The sequence below is a fragment of the Trachypithecus francoisi genome, unplaced genomic scaffold (assembly GCF_009764315.1).
Source record: "Trachypithecus francoisi isolate TF-2019V2 unplaced genomic scaffold, Tfra_2.0 Lachesis_group10, whole genome shotgun sequence".
Taxonomy (NCBI): Eukaryota; Metazoa; Chordata; class Mammalia; order Primates; family Cercopithecidae; genus Trachypithecus; species Trachypithecus francoisi.
The window spans coordinates 57,210,064-57,236,411 of NW_022681455.1; the positions used below are offsets into that span (position 1 = coordinate 57,210,064).

Below are 26,348 nucleotides of genomic sequence, written 5' to 3' on the forward strand. Positions count from 1 at the left end.
CCTGGACTCTGAATCTATAATGAGCTTCCCTAGTAGACAGTAGTTCACATGTGTTGTCACAGCTCATTGCTAGGGGAATTAAATGTGTCCTTTGTGACTCCTTTGGGGAAGATTTCTTGGAACCTTGTACCTGATTTCCTCTGGACTTTGCCCTTTGTGCTTTTTCTCTCTATTGATTTTACTTTATATCCTTTCATGCTGAGTCTAGTGAGTCCTCCTGACAAACCATTGAACCTTAGGGTAGTCTTGGGGATTCGTAACAAAAATAAATAGTAACATGATTGTAAAGGCACAGGATTTTAAACTTGATATTGGCAAGAAGGAACTATTATAGAATAGTGACATGATGAAAATAACACATTATTCTTTTAGAGTTAGAAGGACTTCTAATTCTAGAGCCCAATTCCTTCCCTTTTTTAGAGACACTGAAGAGACTGAGTGGCATTAGAATGGCAGTATTGTTCAGAATGGATTCAAAGATGTGGACAAAGAGACCAGTTTAGATGACTTTTGCAGTAATTTAGCTCTGAGATGAGCTAATGGCTAATTAGGTAATGGCATTCAGAATGAAGACCTTAAAGTGAAACCAAGAGACATGTTGAAGAAAGAAATGATAGGGTTATCCATTTCCATGACAAATGGAAGATTTGGGGAAAGAAGGGAAAAAAGGTGAAAGAGAACTGCATTCCATACTTTAGTGTTTGCAATAGGTTACTGATGTTCTGCATTTTTCAGAATTAGAGTTCTTTCAGGACATGTTTCCCTATTCCAGGTACTGAGTGTTTTCTCTACTATAATGAGTGTATATGTCTGTTTTCTTTAGTAAATTTGAGTAGGTAGTTTAACTTTAAAATGAGTTATTTCACTTATTTTTTCCCCATATTTCATTAATTTGTTTTTTCTTTTTTTTTGGAATCACACATTCCATGCTGTTTTGCACTCCTTTTTGCCTTCTCTCTAGGAAGATTTATGACCTTCAGCATTCTGAAAAGCAGTATGGTAACATAGAAAGGGCAAAGGCTTTGGTATCAGACAGACCTGGGTTCCACTGTTACTTTTATTAGCTTCATATTCTTAACAGGTTACTGAATCTGTGAGTTTAGTTTCTTCATCCCTAAAATGGTATCGTTAGACTTACGTACGAGATTGTTAAGAGAAAATGTAATACTCTATAAAGCACTTCAGGCCTGACCTGTAACCCTCAATGATTGCTTATTCCTTGATATTTGTGTCACCACAAGGACCCTAAGGAAACTAGTATGCATGGGAGGTTGTAATTGCCTCTTTTAAATTAACCAGAAGAGGTCACTAGAAGATTGTATAAGCCTCGCTGTTTTTTATAGGTATGAATTCTGTTTTGTAAAGATGGCAGTCCCCAATGAAAGAAAGTCAGATTATTCACACTTTGCATTGTTTTCCTTGCTTCCCTCCCCCATTTCTTTCATCTTCAATTTCTTCCTTCTAGACTAGGCCTTCTCAAACTTTAATGTACACACAAATCACTTGGAAATTTTGTTAAAATGCAGATTCTGACTCAAGATGTCTCAGGTGGAGCCTTAGATTCATATTTCTAACAAGCTTTTAGGTGATGCCATTGCTGTTGTTCCTTGAGTCATACTTTGAGTAGCAAGTTTCTAGTGGCTTTTGACACCTAAACCCATCCAAAGGCTATTATATCACTAGATAACACACTGCTTTTCTCCCTTTTGTGTGACAGTGGTGGTAGATGTACTGTAAGCTCCTTTGTACCTCAGTGTCATTTGTGAGTTGGTTGAAGCTACCACTGGTTATTCTGTTTCTAGGGCTACTGTATCACCTAAGGTGACTTTTCTTCTTTGCTAACCCATCTTCCCCATCCCTAGGCAACCACTAAGCTACTTTGTGTCTCCATGGATTTATCTATTCTGGATATTTTATGTAAAAGGAATCAAACAATATGCAGCCTTTGTGACTAGATTGTTTGACTTGTCATAATGTGTTTCAAGGCTTATTCATATTGTAGCATGTATCAGTACTTCATTTCTTTTCACTGCTAAATAATATTTCATTGTAAGTACATATGCCACATTTTATTTAACAGTTCATCAGTTGATGGACATTTGGGTTGTTTCTACTTTTTAGCTGTTATGAACAATGCTTCTATAAGCAAACATCCAAGTTTTGTGTAAACATACGTTTTAAAATTGCTAGGTCATATGGTACCTTTTTAATTTTTTTGAAGAAGTGCCAAACTGCTGCACTGCACCATTTTACTTTCCCTCCAGCAATGTTTGTGGGTTTCAGTTTCTCTACATCTTATCCATACTTACTTCCTGTCTTTTTAAATTTAGCCATTCTAGTGGATGTGAAATGGTATTTTGGTTCTACCTTTTTTTTTTGAGACGGAGTCTCGCTCTGTCGCCCAGGCTGGAGTGCAGTGGCGCAATCTCTGCTCACTGCAAGCTCCGCCACCTCCTGGGTTAACGCCGTTCTCCTGTCTCAGTCTCCCGAGTAACTGGGAGTACAGGCGCCCGCCACCACACCCGGCTAATTTTGTTGTTGTTGTTTTTTTGTATTTTCAGTAGAGATGGGGTTTCACCGTGTTGACCAGGATGATCTCAATCTCCTGACCTCGTGATCCGCCCACCTCGGCCTCCCAAAGTGTTGGGATTACAGGCCTGAGCCACCGTGCCCGCCCTACCTTTTTTTTTTTTTTGTACAAGTTTGTATGGTGTCTTTTAATGTAACCAGAAATATAGTAAAAAGGAATTGAGCACTTTAACTTATCAGATATCTTATTTCCCATTCCTTCTCCCAATTTGTAGAATGTATTTGCAGGTATGCCATATATATATATAATTTTTTTTTTTTTTGAGAGAGAGAAATGGGGTCCTGTTATGTTACCCAGGGTGGTCTCAAATTCCTGGGCAAAGCAGTCCTCCCACCTCAGCCTCCCAAAGTGCTGGGATTACAGGTGTGAGCCACTGCTCCTGGCCAAGTATGCCATATTTTTGTAACAAGTATATTCTAATAAAATTTTATATAGAATCACATTTTGGTTCTGTTGAGCAAATCATTTTAACAACTTTATGTGAGTTCATTTATAACTCACAATTAAACTAAAAATGATTTAATGAGTTTAGGGTTCTTCGATCAGGAGAAATATGTATAAATTGGTGGCCTTTATTACTCTTATCATTTAGAATCATCAAATTGGAATGAAAATGCCCTCCTTGGTGTTATTTCTTCTGTGTGGCACTCATCAAATTGAAACAGGAGGAGAGTGTGGTGGGGAGGGTGTAGTGACAGCAGCATAGAATTCATAACCAGTATTGTAAAGCTGGGTTTAAATGGAAGTTTGTCTTTTCTATGGAGGGGTACAACTTGGGAGGAGGGGTAAGTTGGTTGACTTATCAGAAGTTCAATTTTCTCATTTCTAAATAATGAAAATGGTACCTTATGGGGTTATTATGAGGATTAAGTAGGTAAACATATTTAGAACCTCAGTGTGGTTCCTGACAAATGCTCAGTATAAATAAAAATTTTTTCTCTCTCTTCTAGTTGCATTTCATAAGCACTCCGCAAACTATACTGATGGTTCTAGTGTTAATAATAGTAAATATGAGGCACAATACAATTTTTAAGGCTATTACTCTAAAGACCATTAACAAGAAGTTAAATTATATTTATAACAAGCACACACAGATATACGTACACTTATAAATACACACTTTTTAAAATTTCCTATTTTAAGATAGAGGAGGCTCTTAACAAGGTTTAGAAACTTAGATGCTAGAAAAGACATACTTATTTGACTATGTCAAATTTTAAAAGTGATCATAGGCTGAGCACGGTGGCTTATGCCTGTTATCCCAGCACTTTAGGAGACCAAGGCGAGAGAATTGCTAGAGTCAAGGAGTTAGAGACCAGCCTGGGCAACATGGAAAGACCTTGCCTTTACAAAAAATAAAAAAATTAGCCAGATATATTCGTGTATGCCTGTGGTCCCAGTTACTTGGGAGGCTGGGATAGGAGGATTGCTTGAACCCAGGATGTCAAGGGTACAGTGGGCCAGCCTGGGTGACAGAGTGAGCTCTTATCTCAAAAATAAGTAAATAAGACTATAAACAACATGTATATTTGAAAAAATATTGCAAAATGGAAAATGAGGCAGAGAATTAATTTCAGTAACAGGACTGATACAAATTGACCAGAAGGAGAAAAAACAAAACAATTGAGAAATAAAGCTAAAGAATATGAATAAAAAATTCACATAAGAACACATCTGGGTAGCCAAGAAATGTATGAATAAATGCTCAAACTCACTTATAGATAGGAATTGCAAATTAAAGTACCAATGAAGGCCAGGCATGGTGGCTTGCGGCTGTAATCCCTGCACTTTGGGAGGCCAAGGCGGGTGAGTCACTTGAACCCAGAAGTTCGAGACCAGCCTGGGCAACATGGGGAAACCCTGTCTCTACCAAAAATACAAAAATTGACCTGACAAAAATGAAAAAGATCTATAATATATATTACTGCCAGGCTCTTTCAGTACTAGGGGATATGTGAATTGGTATATCCTTTTTGAAAACCAGTCATACAGTGTCTTTTAATATTGAAATATATATACCCATTAGCCCTATAGGGCTACTCTTGAGAATGAGAAAAAAGCACCTACCAGAAAGAATATATATTCAAGGATGTTTACAAGATCATTATTTCTAGTGGGAAAAAAAAAATCAAAACTTAAGAAAAAAACTGGAAATAAATGCTGATTGAGTTGAATAGATTCACACCCTGGCATAGTTTGCAACCATTAAGAAGCATTAATTAGAGATACACCAGCTGAATTTTAGGGATTTCCTTTAGGTACTATGGAATGAGAAAACTGATAGGCAGAAGAGCCTATAAAATAATATTTGATAAAACAATGACATTCCCCCTTATTTCTATGTGTCTTTGTAACTGATTAAGCATGGATAAATTTATGGAATAATAATAATGCAGGGTAGAGTGAATAAAGCCAAACATTAGGAAAAATGTATGTGGTGTGATCACATTTATGCATTTGTATATTACATGTGAATGTGTATGTAAAAATGAAAACTATGTAGAAAGCAAATGTTCTTCTATATTTATTACTACAACAGATGGCTGTAATTTGGTTTTGAGGAAAAAAAACTAAAAATTTGACATTTGAGACCTCGGTTATGATAAAAGTTCTATAATTCACACTCAGGAAAGAACATCTTTCATGTTAAAAATTGATACAGGATATTGCAAATAAATGACAAATAGGAAATTTTGAGTTTTTTTCAAGAACTTAAGTATTTATTTTAGTTTTCCATAATACAGCTTTGTCTTATATTTTAGGAAGCCACAGATGATGGACATAACAACAACCTTCTTCCTCAGATTATTCAGTGTTTTGCATGTCCAAATTGCTTCCTTCTTTTTAGCAGCAAGGATGAGTGTTCGAAGCATATGTCTGGAAAGAATCATTTCCATCAGAGTTTCAAACTGGGTGGTATGTTAATACTCTCTTCTGCTGAAAATTATTAAACTATTTTAATCTTTGTTGATTTATCGTACTTCTCAGATCATTCTTGAGATTACATATCCTCATCTTAGTTTTAGAACTATGAAAATAAAAGATTATCTCAATTCTTACTTAAAAACAAAGATTCTTAATATTTATTTGTATGTATGAGTAAAGCTTACTAACTTTGAAGAGTGAAGAAAAACTTGGGAAGCAAATATTTATTCAGGATAATGTTATGTTATATCATAATATTTTGAAATTTTTCTGTTTCTTGGCATTTAAGACTCAAATTTTAATTTGAGTATGAGTAAGGCCTTCTTTGTATTTAAGGCCAGAAAGTGGCTTCCCTTAGATTTTTATTGCCAAAATAACTGTCTTCTTTACTTCAACTAATGTTGAGAAGGGCTAAGGAGAGGAAGGTTGGGTTACTCTATACTCAGATAACTTTGCAAATTATAGTTTATTTTGTCTTTCAGAGAACAAAGGAATTGCACATCCAATATCTTTTCCATCTTTTGCAAAGAAACTATTGATCTCTCTGTGCAAAGATGTTCCATTTCAAGTTAAGTGTGTGGCCTGCCACCAGACACTGCGTTCCCACATGGAGCTCACTGCCCATTTCAGGTTTGTATGGGTCTGGAGCTATAAAGGAGTACGGATGAGCTGTTTGCCAGTGAGAAGAATCAACAAATACATTTTCTATTCCATGTTCCTCTCATTTTAAAATGAGAATATACAGTTGCCTGGAAATTAACCAAATTTAGCATAGTGATAGAAGTTAGAGATGTGGAAAACGTGGATATATTGATATTGCTGCAAGTGTAAAGCAAGCTAACAGTTCTAAGTTTTGTGTGTTTTTCTGTGTGTGTTCTGTAAGTATGAGTAGGAGAAGAAAGGGTTAAAGTAGAACCTTGGCTGTAAGTCAACCAGAATGGAAAGTGTCATATACAGTTGAAAGATTAAATCTCAAAGGCTAAATTTATCAAGCAACCAAGAAAAGATTCCAGTATGATTTGTGATTGCCATTGTATCTGTGAGATTATCTATATTGCTTAGTACATTGTTCCTCTTTATTGGTAAGTGGTATTATGTGAATATAGCACAATTCATTGATCCGTTCCCGTGTTGATAGATATTTGGATTGTTTACAATTTATAGCTTTTATGAATAAAGCTGCTTTGAGTATTTTGTACAAGTCTTTTCATGGTCATATGTTTTCATTTCTCTTGGATGGACATTGAAAAGTGGAATTGTTGGTTCAGAAGTAAGTGTATATTTAACTTTATGAGAATGTACTAAATATCCAAAGTTGATTGTACTGGTTTACATTCCTACAGGTAAGGTGTGAAAGTTCTAGTTACTCTTCACCCTTGCTAACATTTGATCTTACCACTCTTTTTCATTTTAGCTGTTCTTATGTCTCATTTTAGTTTATTATGCGCATTTTCTTGATAATGATGTTGGGCACTTTTTCATGTGCTTATGGACCATTTGTTTATCTTCATGAAATCTCTGTTCAAGTCTTTTGCCGATTTTCAAAATTGGATTGTTTGCCTTAATAGTGAGTTGAGGTTCTTTACATATTCTACATACAAATCTTTTGTCAGATTTGTATCTAGAATATAGGAATTTCTAGAATATACAAATGTTTATGAGTATATTTTCCTAGCTGTGATTTTGCATATTCATATTTTTAATTATACCTTTTGATGAACAGAAGCTTTTCTTTGCATTAGGTGTAATTTGTTGATTATTTTCTTCTTTTATAGTTATGCTTTCTGTGTCCTGAGAAACCCTTGCCTCTTCTTGCTTAAAGAATGTATTTTATTTTCCTGAATTCAGCTTTGATATTTTTAAATATTTATGTTTATTTCTATAATCTATTTCAAATTTTTGTTGATTTTTACACCAACCATTGTCTGGTTTCCCTGGCAGTTCTCTGTTGTTTGCCCATTTTCTAGTTCATTAATTTCTGCTCTTTAAACTTTGAGTTTAATTTGCTTATCTTTGTCTAGCTCTTAAAGGTAGAAGTTTAGATTGGATCTTTGTTTTCAATGTAAACATTCAAAAATATAAATTTGCCTCTAAGCCCTGCTTTACCTGCATCACACAGATGTTGATAAGTTGTTTTTTCATTTTTATTCAGTTAAAAATACGTATCTCTTTTTTCCTCATTTAACCCGTAGAGCTACCATATGATCCAGCAATTTCTACTTGTTGACAGCCAAGAGCAGTGTGAACGTATGTCCACACAAAGACTTGTATGTTTGTTAATAGCAGCATTATTCATAATAGTAAAAAAGTGGGACCATCCCTAATGTCTATCAGCTGACAAATGGATTTTTTAAAATGGACCTATCCATACAAGGGAATATTATTTGGCCATGAAAAGGATTGAAATCCTGATTACATGTTACAACCTCAATGAACTTTGAAAACATTATGCTAAATGAAATAAGCTACTCACAAAAAATCCATTTGTATGATTTCATTCACATGAAATTCCAGAATAGGGAAATCTGTAGACACAGGAAGTAGTTGCTTAGGGCTCAGTAGTTGCTTGGAGTTGGGGAGCATGTCGAAAAGGGAGGTGGGGAGGTGATAGTTAAAGGGCATGTGTTTTCTTTTTGACATGACGCGATGTTCTAAAATTGACTGTATTGATGGTTGCACATATTTTATGTGAAAAACAGTTGAAGTTATATACCCTAAATGGGTGAATTATGTGAATTATATCCTTTTTTTTTTTTTAAAGACAGGGTCTCTCTCTGTCACCCAGGCTGGGGTGCAGTGGTGCAATCTCGGCTCACTGCAACCTCCACCTCCTGAGTTCAAGCGATTCTCGTTCCTCAGCCTCCCAAGTAGCTGGGACTATAGATGTGTGTCACCATGCCTGGCTAAATTTTGTACTTTTTGTAGAGATGGAGTTTCACCATGTTGGCCAGGATGGTCTTGAACTCCTGACCTCGAGTGATCCGCCCTCCCAAAGTGCTGGGATTATAGGCATGTGCTACTGCACCTAGCCGTGAATTATATCTCAATAAAGCTTTTAAAAACATTTTTGAAAAATGTTGTCTTTGCCCTTTTGATTTATTCTTTGACCTATAGGTTTATTAGAAATGTGTTGCTTCGCCAGGCATGGTGGCTCACACCTGTAATCCTAACACTTTGGGAGGCTTAGGCAGGTGGATTGCCTGAGCTCAGGAGTTCAAGACCAGCTGGCTAATATGGCGAAACCCCATCTCTACTAAAAATACAAAAAAATTAACCGGGTGTGGTGGTGTGTGCCTGTAATCCCAGCTACTTGGTAGCTGAGGCAAGAGAATCGCTTGAACCCGAGAGGCAGAGGTTGCAGTGATCCAAGATTGTGCCACTGACCTCCAGCCTGGGCGACGGAAAGATTTTCTGTCTCCAAACACACAAAAAAGATACGTGTTGCTTAACTTCTAAAGGTTTATAGATGTTACATTTAGGTATTTAACTTATAAACATTTAAGGATTTTTATTATTTCTCATTTCCAATTTAATTCCAAAATAATTAGAGAACATATTTTGTATAATTTTTTTCTTTTGAAATATATTAAATGTATAAAATTGTAGCTGGTCTGTTCTCTCTGGAGTTTAGTAGTGAAGAGAAGACACAGTTTTTCTATTTTTTTATTTTCCTAGAGAATTTGATTTATTTTGAGTTAATTTGTGGAATAGTATGTGGTTTTATTGAGCCTAGTTCTTCAGTGCAAAAGCAACTATGGGCATGATATTTGTCTGACATAAAATTAATCAGTTCTTTATTTTTATTTCTTTACTTACAGATTTAGGGCATACGAGTGCAGTTTTGTTACATGGGTATATTGTGAAGCTCAGATATCTGGGCTTTTAATGTACCTGTCATCCAAATAGTGAACATTGTACTCAATAGGTTATTTTTCAACCCTCACTTGTTTCCCAACCTCCCACCTTTTGGAGTTTTCAATGTCTGATTATTATTCTACTCTATATGTCCATGTGTACCCATTGTTTAACTCCCACTTAGAACTGAAAATTTTCAGTATTTGACATTCTGAGTTATTTCACTTAGGATAATGGCCTCCAGTTCCATACATGTTGCTTCAAAAGGCATGATTTCATTCTTTTTTATGACTGAGTAGTATTCCATGGTATATATGCCATATTTTCTTTATTCAGTAATCCGTTGATGGACACTTAGGTTGATTACATTCATTATTGCTATTGTGAATGGTGCTGTGGTAAATGTATAACTGTAGGTGTCTTTTTGATATAATGCTTGCTTTTTCTTTAGGTAGATATCAGTAGTGGGACTGCTGGATCAAAGTGAGGTTCTATTTTTGTTTTTTTTTTTGAGAAATCTCCATATTGTTTTCCATAGAGGTTGTACTAATTTACATTCCCACCAGCAGTGTATAAGTGTTCCCTTTTCTCTGTATCCTTGCCAACATCAGTTGTTTTTTGACTTTTTAATAACAGCCATTCTGACTGGTGTAAGATGGTATCGCATTGTTGTTTTAATTTGAAGTTCTCTGATGATTAGTAATGTTATTTGTGGGCCACTTGTATGTCTTCTTTTGAAAAATGGCTATTCATGTCCTTTGCCCACTTCTTAATGGGATTATTTGTGGGTTTTTTTCTTGTTAAGTTCCTAGTAGATTCTGAATATTAGTCCTTTGTCAGATGCATAGTTTGCCGATATTCTCCCATTCTATAAGTTGTCTGTTTATTCTCTTGATTATTTGTTTTGCTATGCTTAAGCTTTTAAGTCCCATTTGTCTATTTTAGGGCTTTGTTGTATTTGCTTTTGAGGACTTAGTCATAAATTTTTTGCCTAGGCCATTGTCCAGAAGGGGTTTTCCTAGGCTTTCTTCTAGAATTTTTATAGTTTCAGGTCTTAGTCTTTAATCCATCTTGAGTTATTTTTTGTATATGATGAAAGATATAGGTTCAATTTTATTCTTCTGCATATGGCTATCCAGTTTTCTCAGCACCATTTATTAAATAGAGTGTCCTTTTCCCAGTGTGTATTTTTGTCAGTTTCGTCAAAGATGAGTAGGTATGTGGCTTTATTGCTCGGTTCTCTGTTCTGTTCCATTGATCTGTGTGATTGTTTTTACACCAGTGCATGTTGTTTTGGTTTCTACAGCCTTATAGTATCAACATTAATCAGTTATTAAAGAATAGGTTCTGGGTTATCTAGAATCTTAACCATAGTATTCTTTCATACAGTTTAATTACCATGGAGAGTCTAATAATTTGCCTATTCAATAAGGTCCTCTGTCAGTGCTTTTGATACAGATTTTAGTTTTCTAAAATTTGCCTGAATTTTAAAAAATTTGAATCTAGTTTTAGCCTTTTGTATTTTAACTAGAAATAGATAAAATGCAGATAATACTCAAGTATTTGAGATGATAGAACATCATTATGTCATCTGCATCTTTATTGAAAAGTATCTTTTAGTGCTTATATATACATTGGTTATTTTATAGTTCCTTCAATAAAATGCGGCAATGGTATATTTAGAAAATACTTCTGAAAGAGTTTCTGTTTCTTTTTATCTAATTTAGAGTTCGTTGTCGAAATGCTGGGCCTGTAGCTGTAGCTGAGAAGAGCATTACCCAGGTTGCAGAGAAATTCATATTAAGAGGTTATTGTCCAGATTGCAATCAAGTCTTCGTGGATGAAACCAGCACCCACAATCATAAGCAGAATTCAGGACACAAAGTCCGAGTCATTAACTCAGTGGAAGAATCAGTCTTACTCTATTGCCACAGCAGCGAAGGGAACAAGGATCCTTCTTCTGACTTGCATTTATTGTTGGATCAATCAAAATTTTCATCACTTAAAAGAACCATGTCTATTAAAGAATCTAGCTCACAGGAGTGCATTGCCATTCCAAAAAAGAAGATGAATTTAAAAGATAAAAGCCATGAAGGTGTTGCTTGTGTCCAGAAAGAAAAGTCAGTAGTTAAAACCTGGTTCTGTGAATGCAATCAGCGATTCCCAAGTGAAGATGCAGTAGAAAAGCATGTTTTCTCAGCAAACACAATGGGTTATAAGTGTGTGGTCTGTGGAAAGGTATGTGATGATTCGGGGGTTATTCGTTTACACATGAGCCGGATTCATGGAGGAGCACATTTAAATAACTTTCTTTTCTGGTGTCGGACATGCAAAAAGGAGTTAACAAAGAAAGATACTATCATGGCACATGTGACTGAATTTCATAATGGACACCGATATTTTTATGAGGTGGATGAAGTAGAAGGTGAAACTTTGCCATCATCTTCTACAACATTGGGTAATTTGACTGCTAACAAGCCTTCATCAGCTATTGCTATTATTGATCATTCCCTGGCAAATAGTTCTCCAAGGGGCAAATGGCAATGCCGGATTTGTGAAGATATGTTTGATTCCCAGGAATATGTAAAACAGCACTGCATGTCTTTGGCAAGCCACAAGTTTCATAGATACAGCTGTGCTCACTGCAGAAAGCCTTTTCATAAGATAGAAACATTGTACCGACATTGCCAAGATGAGCATGACAATGAGATAAAGATTAAATACTTCTGTGGGCTTTGTGATCTTATCTTTAACGTGGAAGAAGCATTTTTGAGTCATTATGAGGAGCACCACAGCATAGACTATGTATTTGTGTCAGAAAAAACTGAAACTTCAATTAAAACTGAAGAAGATTTTCCAGTAGTAGAGACCAGTAACCAGTTAACCTGTGGTTGCCGTGAGAGTTACATCTGTAAAGTCAACAGAAAAGAAGATTATAGTAAATGTCTCCAAATCATGCTGGATAAAGGAAAACTGTGGTTTCGCTGCAGTTTATGTTCGGCAACAACACAGAATTTAACCGACATGAACACTCATATCCATCAAGTGCACAAAGAAAAGAGTGATGAGGAGGAGCAGCAGTATGTAATCAAGTGTGGCACCTGCACCAAAGCATTTCATGATCCTGAGAGTGCGCAGCAGCATTTCCATAGAAAACATTGCTTCTTACAGAAACCTAGTGTGGCTCACTTTGGATCTGAAAAGTCAAAGCTGTACAAGTTTACTGCCAGTGCCTCACATACAGAGAGAAAACTGAAACAGGCAGTAAACTATTCAAAAAGTTTAGACCTGGAGAAAGGAGTTGAGAATGACCTAAGCTGTCAGAATATAGGTATGGCTTTAAAGCTCTGTGCAAATTTCATATACTAATATTGAAACTTAACAATGTACCCACCTCGATTTTGAAGCAAGAAATAGGATAACTTCTTGATGATATGTTAATTACTACAGTATATACATTTTAGGGGTTTGTATTCCTACTGCTACATTTATCTGCTTTCTAAACTTAAGGGGACAAAGAGTATATATTGGCTTTAAATAATATATATTTTAGATATCATTTTATTTTACAAAAGGTGTGGAGATTTTGAAGATGAAGGAAGTCGATAGTCTTTCTGAAAGTTAGATTTCAAAGTTATCCTAGTATTAATATAGTTTAGATTTTTCTTGCAATATTTGGGTTCACTAAAAAGATAAATCATGTGAATTCTTTTTGTTTCTATTTGGCCATATTCTTTAGTGTGAGAAATTTTAAAGGTCATTTCAGCATTTGTATATTTTTGTTATGATTAACTTGGAAGCAAAGCTTTAACATACAATTAAAATAGCAATTAGAGGTAGAGTTAAAGTAGTAGCAAGAAACCAGGGGGAAAATTGAAATATGAATTCCTTCTTTGTACTTACTCCAGTCTTTCTGTCTTCCATATGATAGGATTAAATAAGTCTAGGCAGGTGTTATGTTTTTATTTTGTTTAGAAGTATAATTTGTTTAGAGTATAATTTTAAGTGTATATTCTTTTATTTTTTAATTTTTTTTATTAAGATGGGATTTTACTATGTTGCCCAGGCTGGTTTCAAACTCCTGGCCTCAAGCAATCCTCCCATTTTAGCCTCCCCAAGTGTTGGGATTACAGGTGTAAGCCACCACACCTGACTTAAATCTATATTCTTTTAAATAAATATTAACTCTTGGTGAGTTATACAGTGTAGTGTATTTGGATACAGTGAGAATATGTGAAAATTTTGGCCAGTAATGTATTTTTACGAACCATTGAATTTTTACATTCTTGCTCTATAGTGTATGTAGATCTTAACATCACCTTTAGTCATGGCATGTTTTCAGTGATAAAGAATTAAATCATGAGCTACCTAGTCAACTCTAAACAGTGAAACACTGGTTACGCCATTTTACATTCTCTTTGGCCTTTTTTTTTTGTGCTTCTGTTTATTTATTTATTTTTTTTTTGGAATTTGTATTAGTCTGCATTTGATAGAAAATGCAATATCTAAATCTAGAGTTACTGAGAAGTTAGAGAAAAGACATAAGGTGGCTTGGGAATGGCAGTAATATATTCGAGGGAACTATTAGAATAGAAACTGCTCATTTTTTAAATAATATAACATTCTAAAGTTTGCATTGTTACCACAGGAAACTTTAAGGCCTTGTCAAAGTGGAAAAGTATGAAACAAGATAAAGGGGAGAGAGAATGAGAGTTGGGGCATGGGGGAAGGTGAAAGAAGAATCTGAGAGAACCAAGAAGATGTGTTTATAGGGGGAGGTGTCACTGTACCACTGGCACCTATTTGTAGCACTGCTTTATGGCAGCAGGATTCCAGGTGATCTTATTTCTGCTCTCTAGGGTGTTTAATCATAGAACTAGAGGGCTACTAATAAATCAGTTTAGACTGGGAAAAGAACCAAATTCTGGTGGGAAAAATGTTCTTAATAGGTAACTTTGGAATTTTATATGGGTGGTGGTAGTTTTTGCTTATTTAACCTTAAAACTTGGTTTTCTAGTTCTAGTACGTTAATGTTTTTAAAAAATTCCCTGTATAAATGACTTTTTAACAAGCCTTAGAGTTGATGGAAAATATTTGCAAGAAGGATATATAATCAAAATTTGTGAAATATTCACAATATTTTTATCTGATTTAAGTGTAAATGGTGTCATGTACAGATTTGGATTTCACGAAAAGGTTTAGCTAGAAATGAGTAACATTCAGGGTTAATATTTTTGCATGTTAGCCTTCTAATATCTTTTGGACTTGAAATCAGAATGATTTTAGCAAATTCTTACTGAACTCATGTTGATATTTCTCTTTTCTCAGAGGAAGAAATTGTTGAGCTTCCAGATTTGGATTACCTGCGAACCATGACTCATATAGTCTTTGTAGATTTTGATAACTGGTCAAACTTTTTTGGTCATCTACCAGGGCATCTAAACCAAGGAACATTTATTTGGGGCTTTCAAGGTACGGTTAATAAGAAAAACAAAAGAAAACCGTTTTTCCCACCTCTTAGACTATAGTTCAGTTTAAAAGCCTCCCCTTAAACCTTCCTGGATAGATCATAGGAACATAATTGGAATATTGTTCTTTTGTATTATAGTTACTCTGCTAGAGTCATTTTCTCTACATGCCTCTGTGGTAAATGTTAGCTCTATCTGGTGACTCAAAGTTCATGGATCTTTTGGCCGGGCGCGGTGGCTCACGCCTGTAATCCCAACACATTGGAAGGCCGAGGCGGGTGGATCATGAGGTCAGGAGATCGAGACCATCCTGGCTAACACTGTGAAACCCCGTCTCTACTAAAAAAAAAATACAAAAAATTAGCCAGGTGTGGTGGCGGTTGCCTGTAGTCCCAGCTCCTCAGGAGGCTGAGGCAGGAGAATGATGTGAACCCGGGAGGCGAAGCTTGCAGTGAGCCGAGATTGCGCCACTGCCCTCCAGCCTGGGCGACAGAGCGAGACTCCGTCTCAAAAAAAAAAAAAAGAAAAGAAAAAGTTCATGGATCTTTTGATACTGATTGAAAAAGCCTTTATTCAACACCTAAATTGTGTCAGGCACTATGGCTTTGTACTAATATGGCTACTGATTATTATGGTTTTATCCCTTTTAAAATACAAAGAAGCAGATGTTTTGTTTTTGTTTTTGTTTTTTTCCCTCAAAGTTTTAAAACTAATAAATAGCAGAGTTAACTTTTGAAATTTGTCCTCTCAGCTACAGGACTAATGTCGTTTTCAACATGTCATAACTGCCTCTTCGGTTCATCCTTGCTGTTCTTAAGTGTTCAGCTTCATCTACACCTCTTTACAAATTGTTGACCAAACCTGGGGGAGAGGCTTCTTTGGTTTACAGAGGATTAGTATAGTGAGCATCTACTGTTGTTCGTGTTTGATAGAAAATAGCATGTAAAGAGAAAGATTGGGATTAAAGATAGAAACATACTGACCTGGATAAGTTAGCCAGTATAATTGCTTTAGTAAGTTGAGCTTTGGTGATTGCCCAGCATTTCTGCATTGAACAGTGATGACATTTGTAAAAATGTCACCACTTATGCTTACACTTACAGAATAATGCCATTCAAAGAATTTTTGCACACATTACTTTTGATTTTGCTTAATATCCATGTGAGTTTTAAGATGAGTTGACAGATTCAGGGAATTTAGTCCACTTTCTCAAGACTGTACAGCAACAAGATGTTGATGCTTATGCTCGGATGGAGTTCTTCCACATTCTGATTTAGTACTTTGCCTCTAGAAAAGTTTTTTTTCTAGTATGTGTTTTTTCTTGATAAAATTTTTGGCCTTTCCTCTCGTGTTTGATTATCATTTTTGCTTTTTCTGAAATTAATAGGAGGAAACACCAATTGGAAGCCGCCGCTCAACTGTAAAATTTATAATTACCTGAACAGGATTGGATGCTTCTTCCTTCATCCTCGCTGTAGTAAAAGAAAAGATGCTGCTGATTTTGCCATATGTATGCATGTGAGTCATTGTTTTATTTAAAATCTAATGTGAATCTCACACCCACTTGCATTTTTTTCCCACTTGTAATGAGAGTTACAGACCATTCTTCAGTACTTCAGGTTCTACCTGTGACTATTATGAAGGCAGGACCCCATAGCATATTTTTATTGCTTTATCGTCAACTTCTAGCAAACCTTCAGCTATCCATGGTAGACCCTCAACTATTTGTGGGATAAATGATCAAGAGATGATACTGTTTTTTGGTTTTAAGACAGTGTCGCTCTGTTGCCCAGGCTGGAGTGCAGTGGCACAATCTCAGCTCACTGCAACCTCAGCCCCCTGGGCTCTAACGATTGTTGTGCCTCAGCCTCCCAAGTAGCTGGGACTACAGGAGCATACCACCATGCCCGGCTAATATTTGTATTTTCAGTAGATGGGGTTTCTCCCTGTTAGCCAGGCTAGTCTCAAACTCCTGGCCTGAAGTGATCCGCCCGCCTAGGCCTCCCAAAGTGCTGGGATTACAGGTGTGAGCCACTGCACCCGCTGATGATACTGTATTTGATATATATTAAGACATTTTCATATTTTAGTATCTCTAAAATTAAGAGGTACGTTAACAATCACTGTTGGCCTAGATAGAATTTGCATTTGCTTCTGCCTCTGCCAGGTACCTAGAGAAACTGCCAAACTGAGACCCACTTTACATTTTCTGCTTGAGGACTTACATGTCACACTGATAATGTGAATTTACTCTGCAAACTTGTTGACTACAGCTTATGGTTTAAACAACAAAAGATTTCTTTTTCCCTCTATCTAGTGCCAAGATTGAATCATGCAAATTGCCTTGCTTACCTTTTCTCTATGACAGATTTATTTCTTATTTACCCTTATATTGAGTGTATAGTCCATTGGTATTCCAACTTTATGTGAAGTCTGTTGGACTTCCATTTTGGCTTTTTCTTTTTATGGCACATAAAATAGCTTATCATATAATTTAATAGCATCTTATATTTGATTAAATGTGGGGTATTTAATTTATGAAGGAGGTCTTTCTCTCTGTTTTTTTTTTTCTTTTTGAGACGGAGTCTCACTCTGTCGCCCAGGCTGGAAGGCAGTGGCGCAATCTTGGCTGCACCTTCTACCTCCCGAGTTCAAACGATTCTCTAGCCTCAGCCTGGAGAATCCCGAGTACTTGGGATTACAAGCACATGCCACCACACCCAGCTAATTTTTGCATTTTGTAATAGAGACCGGGTTTTGCCATGTTGGCCAGGCTGGTCTCGAATTCCTGATCTCAAGCGATCCACCTGCCTCAGCCTCCCAAAGTGTTGGGATTACAGGCGTGAGTCACTCACCCAGCCGAAGGAGATCTTTGTGTCATACTTTGGTAGGGATTAGGGAACAAGCTGAATATACCTTCCTAGGTATGTGTTCATTGTGAATAGATATAACTTGTTTTGAAACTCGTGCTGATTTTTTATCAACCTGTGCCATTTGTTCTAACTTAGGCTGGCCGTCTAGATGAACAACTACCCAAGCAAATTCCTTTCACCATCCTCTCAGGAGATCAAGGTTTTCTGGAGCTAGAGAATCAATTTAAGAAGACTCAGAGGCCAGCTCATATACTAAACCCTCACCACTTAGAGGGAGATATGATGTGTGCCTTGTTAAATAGCATATCTGATACCACCAAAGGTACGCAGCTGCAGTCACAGTGCAAACCACCCAAGAGGAGGAGACTTCACTGCTGAGAGAAACCAATAAACTGCTGTCTGCTAGTGAACTGTTGCCTGCTTACTAAACCATCATGTTCTCTTACTTCTATCTTACTTATCTTTTTAAAAAAAATCTCACTTTCATTCTTTAGTGTTTTGGAAGGAGGATGAATTCATAATAATTTTCTGGAGCCTTGTTTTGATCTAGTAGATAAGATCTATATTGATGTATATAAAATATATATTCGTGCGTTATAGTATGTTACTACAATTTTCAAAGCTCAGAATTCACATCTTCACTTTGTTCTTGAAATTCCAAATTGACCTTCAGTCTTTTAGAAAGCAGTGTGTTTACAGTTGAAAACCAGAAAGCAATAAACAAGGCAATCATTTAGGAGATTGACAGTGACAAAATGAAATGCTATTAGGCTTTTAGGTCCTTAGAGAAGTGGGTACATCCTATCTTATTGCTGGGACTTGCACTTTCTTCTATACATTTGTGAGATTGTTCAATGAAAGGAGTGCTGATATCCATTTTCACTTCCTAGTATATAAGAAAAGATGTAATTCTAAGGATTCAGAAGTTTTGTTTTTCATTTCTCATAATTTCTGCAGTCAAATGTTCTACCACTGAGCTATACGTCTCTTTTTCGTAATCTCTGAAGAAATATGGATAGAATAATTAATGTTTAAATATCCTAATAATTTAAATTCATGAATAAGGTTTGAAGGTATTAATGAATTATCTTAATGAAAAATAGTGGCTTTTTGGCATTTTTATTGTGTGCCTTTAAAGTTTTCAACTCTGCTTGCCTCCTAGATTTTTTTTTCTTTCAATATATTTGGAAGCACATTTTGATTGAAAACCCATTTTGGAGAATTTTGCTCTAGTCACTGATTACAGTGGATCAATTCACTTCTGCAAAGTTAGGAATCAGTAATCTGTGCTCTTTATACTCTTTAAAGCAGAGTAATGATGAAAGATTATAAAAGAAAATGAACTCGTGTCTTTATGTCACTTCCTATTCTGTAATTTTTGTTTTCACTTGTTTTTTCTATCTGTGAATTTCTTTTTTCTTAACAACAACAACAACAAAACAAACAAACAAAAAAAACGGACAGTGTGCAGTGGCTCACGTCTGTAATCCCAGCACTTTGGGAGACCAAGGCAGGTGGATCACCTGAGGTCAGAAGTTCAAGACTAGCCTGGTCAACATGGTGAAACCCCGTCTCTACTAAATATACAAAAATTAGCTGGGCATGGTGGCTGTTGCCTGTAATCCCAGCTACTCGGGAGGCTGAGGCAGTAGAATCACTTGAACCTGGGAGGCAGAGGTTGCAGTGAGCCGAGATCGTACCATTGTGCTCCAACCTGGGCAATAAGAGCAAAACTTCATCTCAAAAACAAACAAAAATCAAAAACACCTCTTCTACTCTTTTGCGATCCCTTTCCCAGTCCTCAACATCTACTTAATATCCTGTAAGATAAAGTTTTACCTTTGCCACACAAGGCCAACCTCCCTTTCCTTCTCTTACGCTTCTGCTTTTGGGAACATTTATAACTCCAAATGTGAAAGCTGTTAGGGTTTTGCCTCTATTTCAATTATGTTTGGAATGAGAGGTGAATATGAGTAGGCTTTCATGGGTATATTAGGGTTGGAGGTAAGATATAGGTTATTAATATCTGCTGATTATGCCGTTCCAAATGACTCTTATGTTCTAGATATTCTTTTTTTTTTTTTTTTTAATCACCTGTACTCAGTACTCATTTGAACTAACTACTTTTTGGAGGCACATGTGTACTTATTCTTAATTTCTGTGACATACAGAGATTGTGCACTGCATGAAGAAAGATATAGGTTTTGATTCAAATGCTAACTTTGCTGTTTCCTAGTAGTGCGATTTCAGGCGTGTTACTTAACTTTTTTGGAGCCTCATTTTTTTCTGTTTATATGGTTGTAATAGTGATGTATGTAAAATGTCTAGCACAGTGTATAAAGCACTTTAGCTATTTAACAAATAATAGCTATTTTTTATTATTACTACCATAAAAAGAAAATGTGATTCCTAGCCACTACATTTTTAATGTTACACTGAATCATAGTATGTTCAGGCTTGGTTATCTGATTTAAGATCAAATTTTTTCTTCATGGAAGACTTAAAACCATCAAATTGCCTGTAGTGAACTTTATAAGGAATCAAAGAAAAATCATTTTCTTGGATAACTTTTTATTCTATTTCTTTTCCTAACAAATAGCTTTGTGAATAGTTGAGTGATAGTTTCTATTAAGGAATGGTATTTAATATATAATGGGACTCAGTAAATCTCTCAATGTCCATTAATATAATTTTTGTTACTAAAGAATGCCAAGATAACTCCTTGCACATAGCTAAACATGGTGTTCCTTCTTGTTTTCAGATTTGACAGCCAGTCAGTTTCTTAAGGCAATATGGTTTTTGGGATGAAGGGGTCAACTGGACCTTTTTGAGGATCTGATGAAAACTTTCTATACCTTCCTTCCCCCAAAATAAACATATATATACTACATTGCATACAATTTCAAGGGATTTGTGGTCTCAATGCTTCTAGTTGCCAGTCAACAAACAAAATTGTCCTTTGGGATGTAACCTAAGTTTATACTGTAAGTCAACAGTCCCCAACCATTTTGGCACCAGGGACTGGTTTCATGGAAGACAATTTTTCCATGGATGGGGGCAGGAGGTGGAGCATTAGATTCTCATAAGGAGCGCACAACCTAGATCCCTTGCATGTGCAGTTCACAATAGGGTTTGTGCTCCTGTGAGAATCTAATGCCGCTGCTGATCTGACAGGAGGAGGAGCTCAGGTGGTAATGCTGGCCCACCTGCTACTCACCTCCTGCTGTGCGGCCCAGTTCCTAACAGGCCACAGACTAGTACTGGTCCATGGCCTTGGGGTTGGTGACCCCTGCTATAAGTAACATAGAGTGATAAGTTCTCTCATATTTGTTATACAGCCAGGCTGGTGTTTTTCAGATTTTTGAATTTTTCACCAGAGCATGGAGAAGTGATACAAGTTTGAGTCTCTTATTCTTTATAAGTTTTCAGAAGTTTACCATTAGCAGGACTAAAAAGTGGTTTTTATTAGACTGAAGATTGCTGTATAAATAGGATCTTGGGAATATTGTAATCAGAATCAATGATCGTATGGTATCATACTAGGAGAAATTAGTCTTCGTTAATTTCTCTGTTAATTGAAAGTCTTTCCAGAGGTACTTATTTCAGTAAAAATACAGATATTTGGAGTTGCTGGTTCTGTATATCGGTGTCCAGTCATTTGTTCCTAAGGCATTGTTTTTTGCGTGGTGGGGAGGGGAAAGGTTAAGTAGCTTTATTAGTGGTACTTTTTTATGCCTCCGACTTGGTTAATTAGGGTAAAAGTTCTTTTCTCTCCTTGTAAGCATCAGGGTTTCAACATGAATATTTTAATTATAGCTGTGATATATGTATAAATTATTGTAGAGACATTTAAAAAATCTGTGAACTTTAATTTCTGCCCCCACTTTGGTCTTCTTATCCTTCATCATTTCTATTTTATATTGTACTTTTCCTCACTTTCTTAACACTTAAGATACATGGATCCTTTCTGGTAATCCCAATCAGAGAAGCTAGGTAGACTTTCTTAGACCATTTACATTTTATTCCCAAATACTTCCTCATTTTAACTCAAGCCTTATGTTTCAGAGCAGATATAACTTGTCACTTAAATGTTGAAAGAAAAAAAAGTGAACTTTATTATTGAAAAAAGTGTATTGAAGTTTATTGTAGTTTATTGAAGACCTACTATGTACCAGCCACCATGTTAACTGCTTTTTATGTTTGTAGTGTTTAAAGATGTTTAAATATGTTTAAAGAACTTCTTCCACATGCTTTTTAATCCACTTTGCAAGCTGTGAATTAGATGTTGGATTACCCCATTTTGTAAGTGTGGAAGGAAGCAGAGGTTCAGAAAGGTTAAATAATCTACCTGCAGCTGCGCAGCAAGTGCTTTGCTTTTCATTAGTATCAGTGAGTAGGGTGAGACTTTCACTGACACAAATACCTGATTTCATGATGTAGAGCTAGCCACCCAGGGTGAATTACTGGCTCTAACCATGTCCTTGAAGAATGAAGATAATGGGAAATATTCAAACCACAGTATAGTGACATTACAGAATTTATATAAAGATATCAAACAAGTTTTTTCATTTTAAATAACATTCAGGAAGAATGCACTTTTTTTTTTTTTTTTTGGTCAGAAAAAATGATTTGGTTGTAGGTTCTGGTGCTTTAAAAAGTAAAGTGATTATATCCTGAATATAGCCAAGGAAAGCAATTAGCATTCTAATTTCTCTAGGATCTTTTGTCTCATAATTAAACGAGTAAGCAACATCTTTACAGGCTCCTCAAGAAGTTGGCACTAGACCTACAAGCACTGCAGTGAACTTATTTGAGTACTGCAACATGCAGTTTCAAAGAAATTCTGCCTGAGACTTTTTATATCCATTTAGTTGTGACTTCATTGTGAACGAATGGGTTAGAAGCAGTAAGTATGGTTGGTATCTATAGAGTCATACCAATTACACAGATTTTTAAATCCATCTTACAAATATAGAGCTTAAACATTCACCTAGGTGCTATGAAAGTGTAGGTGATTGAAGCATCATGGCCTGTGGAATAGGTATTACCTAAAATAATTGTTGAATTATTTCTAAAAGTCTGTCTGCCTATTGTTTCCTCAGCCTGTTACTGAAAGCTATAGGTTGTTTCTTTGGACACCATGATAAAAATATGTTTGATAAAACTAATTCCATGCAAAGGTACTGAAAATAAGAAAGAATATTTACAATTTTCTCTGTTCTTCTGAGGAGGTTGACTGAGGCAAAAGAAACCTTTTATGATATTAATATTTGCAACCCCATGTCAAGTCAATCCTTGAGAAATCAAGGATTTGTCATTATTCAAACCTGAAGTGTAGCCTTAGGCCTTGCAAGCAATGATGAATTGTTTGGATGAGTTATAACATACTGCTTTTGACTAACCTTGACTTTAAATTGTAATAACAGAAACCTGTGGGTATTTTCCTTTTGTTCTTAATGTTTAGAGCAAGCTTGTTTAACCTGCGGCCGATGGGCCACATGTGGCCCAGTTCATCTTTGAATGTGGCCCTACACAAATTCATAAACTTTCTTAAAACATTATGAGAGTATTTTTTTTTGCGTTTTTTGTTTTTTGTTTTGTTTTGTTTTGTTTTGTTTTGCTCATCGGCTATCATTAGTGTATTTTACGTGTGGCCCAAGACAATCTTCTTCCAATATGGCCCAGGCAAGCCAAAGAGTGGACACCCCTGGTTTAGAGGTTTAATTTTGTTCTTTAATTTGTAAATGTAATGTTTTATTTACTGAAAACATTGCTTGAAATATTTGAAGTATTTTGCTGGAATTCATAGCAAAGATGACTTGTAAAAACAAATTTCTGCAGCAAAAAAATATAGTGAAATATAGTGATTTAATTTTTATTTATAGATACTTAAATGTCTTTTTAATGTATATTTTAAGTTTTTAAGTTTGCACAGAAACAAGTATGTCTGTATGGTTTGTATTTAGTTAAGTGCTGATTCAAGTCACTGACATATCATATATAGATGCATATCTGTTTATATTTGTATAATTATATCGATATAAATATATATTGATTTAAATATAGTTAAAGTGATAAGCAAAACATTAGGTCATTGATAGTACCATGTTTCAAATTTTTTAAAGATGAACTTTATTTTTGAGAATAGTTTTAGACTTACAAAAAAGTTGTGAAGATAGTACAGTGTTTCCATGTACCCATACTCAGTTTCCCTTATTAGTAACATCTTATATTAGTGTGATACATTTGGCATAATTAACGGAACAATATTAGGACATTATTACTAATTCCAGCCTTTAGTTTTCCCCAGTGTCCTTTTTCTTTTTTCCCTTCCCCTCACCTCTTTTCTTTCTTTTCCCATCTCGTCTCATTTCGTTTCTTGAGACAGGGTCCCACTCTGTCACTCAGGTTGGAATGCAGTGGTGTGATCTTAGCTCACTGCAACCTCCACCTCCCAGGTTCAAGCAATTCTTCTACCTCAGCCTGCCAAGTAGCTGGGACTATAGGCACATGCCACCATACCTGGCTAATTTTTGTATTTTTGGTAGAGACAGGGTTTTGCTATGTTGCCCAGGCTGGTCTCGAACTCCTGAGCTCAGGCAATCCACCCACTCCGGCCTCCCAAAATGCTGGAATTACAGGTGTGAACAACCACACCTGGCCTCAATATCCTTTTTCTACCCCAGGACCTCATTTTTGATCCCACGTGACATTTAGACATTAATCTCCTTAGGCTCCATGGTTCAAATTTTAAGTGAGTTTTGCAGTGCCTTTTCATTCATACATTCATACCGTATTATAAAGCCTTCGGTCTCTCATTATGAAAGCATGTAAAACATCAGGTAAGTAAGCTTGTGCTATGCAAGAGGCATTGTTAATTAAAACCTATGGTGTTATCTCCATAGAGATGAATGCATATGATTTTCAAAATATAGGAGAATTTAATCTGTCACAATTTTTAATATTTGGTAAGCATTGGAAAAAACCTAGTGTGGGAAAGTAGTGTAACACTAATGAACTGTATTGTAATGAGTAAGGTTGGGTATGAGAAGTTATTGAAAATAATATTGAGAATACATAAATTTATGGGACAATAACTGTATGTATTGATTCTTCTTTACAGAATGTGACAGTGATGATAACATGGGTGCCAAAAATACTTCCATAGGAGAAGAATTTATATCCACAGAAGGTAACCTAATAGAGTTAATTTCTTTTCTGCTTGACTGTATTTGTATTTTTTTTATTTCTCTGTCTCTCACCCATTCACCCCTCTTACTCCCTTCTGCCCCCAAGTTGAAACATTTTCTCAGTTTGAAGGATAGCTTTGCATTTTTCATGTAAGATAACTTAGGGGTAATACTAATTTAGAAAGCTAGAATGTGTCAGCCAATTATGGCCCTTGGATCAAATCCAGTCCACTACCTTTAGGAACACAGCCATACATTTAAGTATTGTCTATGCTATTGCTTTTGTACCACAACTGCATGGTTGAGTAAGTGTGGCACGGACAGTAGAGCCCATCCACCCCCACCCCCCTCAAATAATTATTTTCTAACCCTTTAAAAAGAAAAAGTTTGCTAACTCCTGGGCTAGGAGACAATTCTGATTTCCTAATTGTTATTTATCTTGAATAGTATTAAGAGTATTAAAAGACAGGCAGTGGAACTCTAAAAGCAAGCACCTATATCTAAATGTAAATGGGCTTTTTTAAATAAATTTTTTTTAAAAGGGTTTTTTTTTTTGGTTTTTGGTTTTGGTCACTCTGTCACCCAGACCGGAATGCAGTGATAAAATCTCACCTCACAGCAACCTTTGCCTCCTGGGTTCAAGAGATTCTTGTGCCCCAGCCTCCAGAGTAGCTGGTATTACAGGCGCGTGCCTCTGCCACGCCCAGCTAAAAATTAAAATTCTCTTGTACTCTTCTTAAAGGAAAAGCTATTTCCTTCCGTAGGTTAAAGAGAACTTTTTATGTCACTTGGCATCAAATCATTTGCTGGCTGTACCATTATTTGGTTGTGTCTTGTAACCATTCTTTTCTTTGGTTTTTCTATAACAGGCTGCACTTTTTAATAACCAGGGGGAAATGAGATAATGGATCTTAGAAAATACTTTGAGCTTCACTGGAGAAGTTGAAAGTATTATATCAGCATCTTTGACGTTAAAGAAAAACAGCAGGAGTCTTCACGTACATTCCAGTATAATGTTTATTGTTGGAGACTGTAGGGTAGGAATGTGGAGGCTGGAAAGTAGGGATGGAAATATGTGACTGAACACACAAACAGAATGGCCCGACTGATATGTTTTCTTTGCATTTCTTTGATCTCAGATAATACAAGTAGTTTAAGAGCATACTAGAGCTTTATGGTATTAAGAGTTTGGGAAATGGAGTCTGGCAGTGGAATCGATTCATCCATTAGATGAAGTAGATAGCTGTAATCTTTCTGCCTTATAGCCAGATTCATTGGTTAAACAAAACTGGCAATGAATCTACAGCTAATTGGAAGGAAGCAAGTTTTTTGACCAACTTCTTTTCCCAGCATGGTCTTTCAAGGTCTAGCTCAATGCTTAGCAGCCACATAATAATGAATTAAACAAATGAAAGAACTTTTGTGCGTTTTGAACAAAAACTGCCAA

The 26,348-nt window shown here is 35.9% G+C and overlaps 1 protein-coding gene across 4 annotated transcripts in view; it reads left to right on the top strand.

Annotated features, from left to right (window-relative positions):
- Positions 1–26,348, top strand: part of ZNF451 (zinc finger protein 451) — an 83,223-nt gene that overhangs the window by 47,812 nt on the left and 9,063 nt on the right. For 3 of the 4 annotated variants that reach the window (XM_033217528.1, XM_033217529.1, XM_033217531.1), the window contains 7 exons: positions 5,353–5,506; positions 5,998–6,145; positions 11,098–12,701; positions 14,699–14,842; positions 16,226–16,356; positions 17,847–18,033; positions 24,835–24,903. In XM_033217528.1, coding sequence (XP_033073419.1) covers positions 5,353–5,506; positions 5,998–6,145; positions 11,098–12,701; positions 14,699–14,842; positions 16,226–16,356; positions 17,847–18,033; positions 24,835–24,903 — 2,437 coding nt within the window. The remainder of the gene's footprint in view (positions 1–5,352; positions 5,507–5,997; positions 6,146–11,097; positions 12,702–14,698; positions 14,843–16,225; positions 16,357–17,846; positions 18,034–24,834; positions 24,904–26,348) is intronic. The other variant, XM_033217530.1, reaches the window with a different exon arrangement.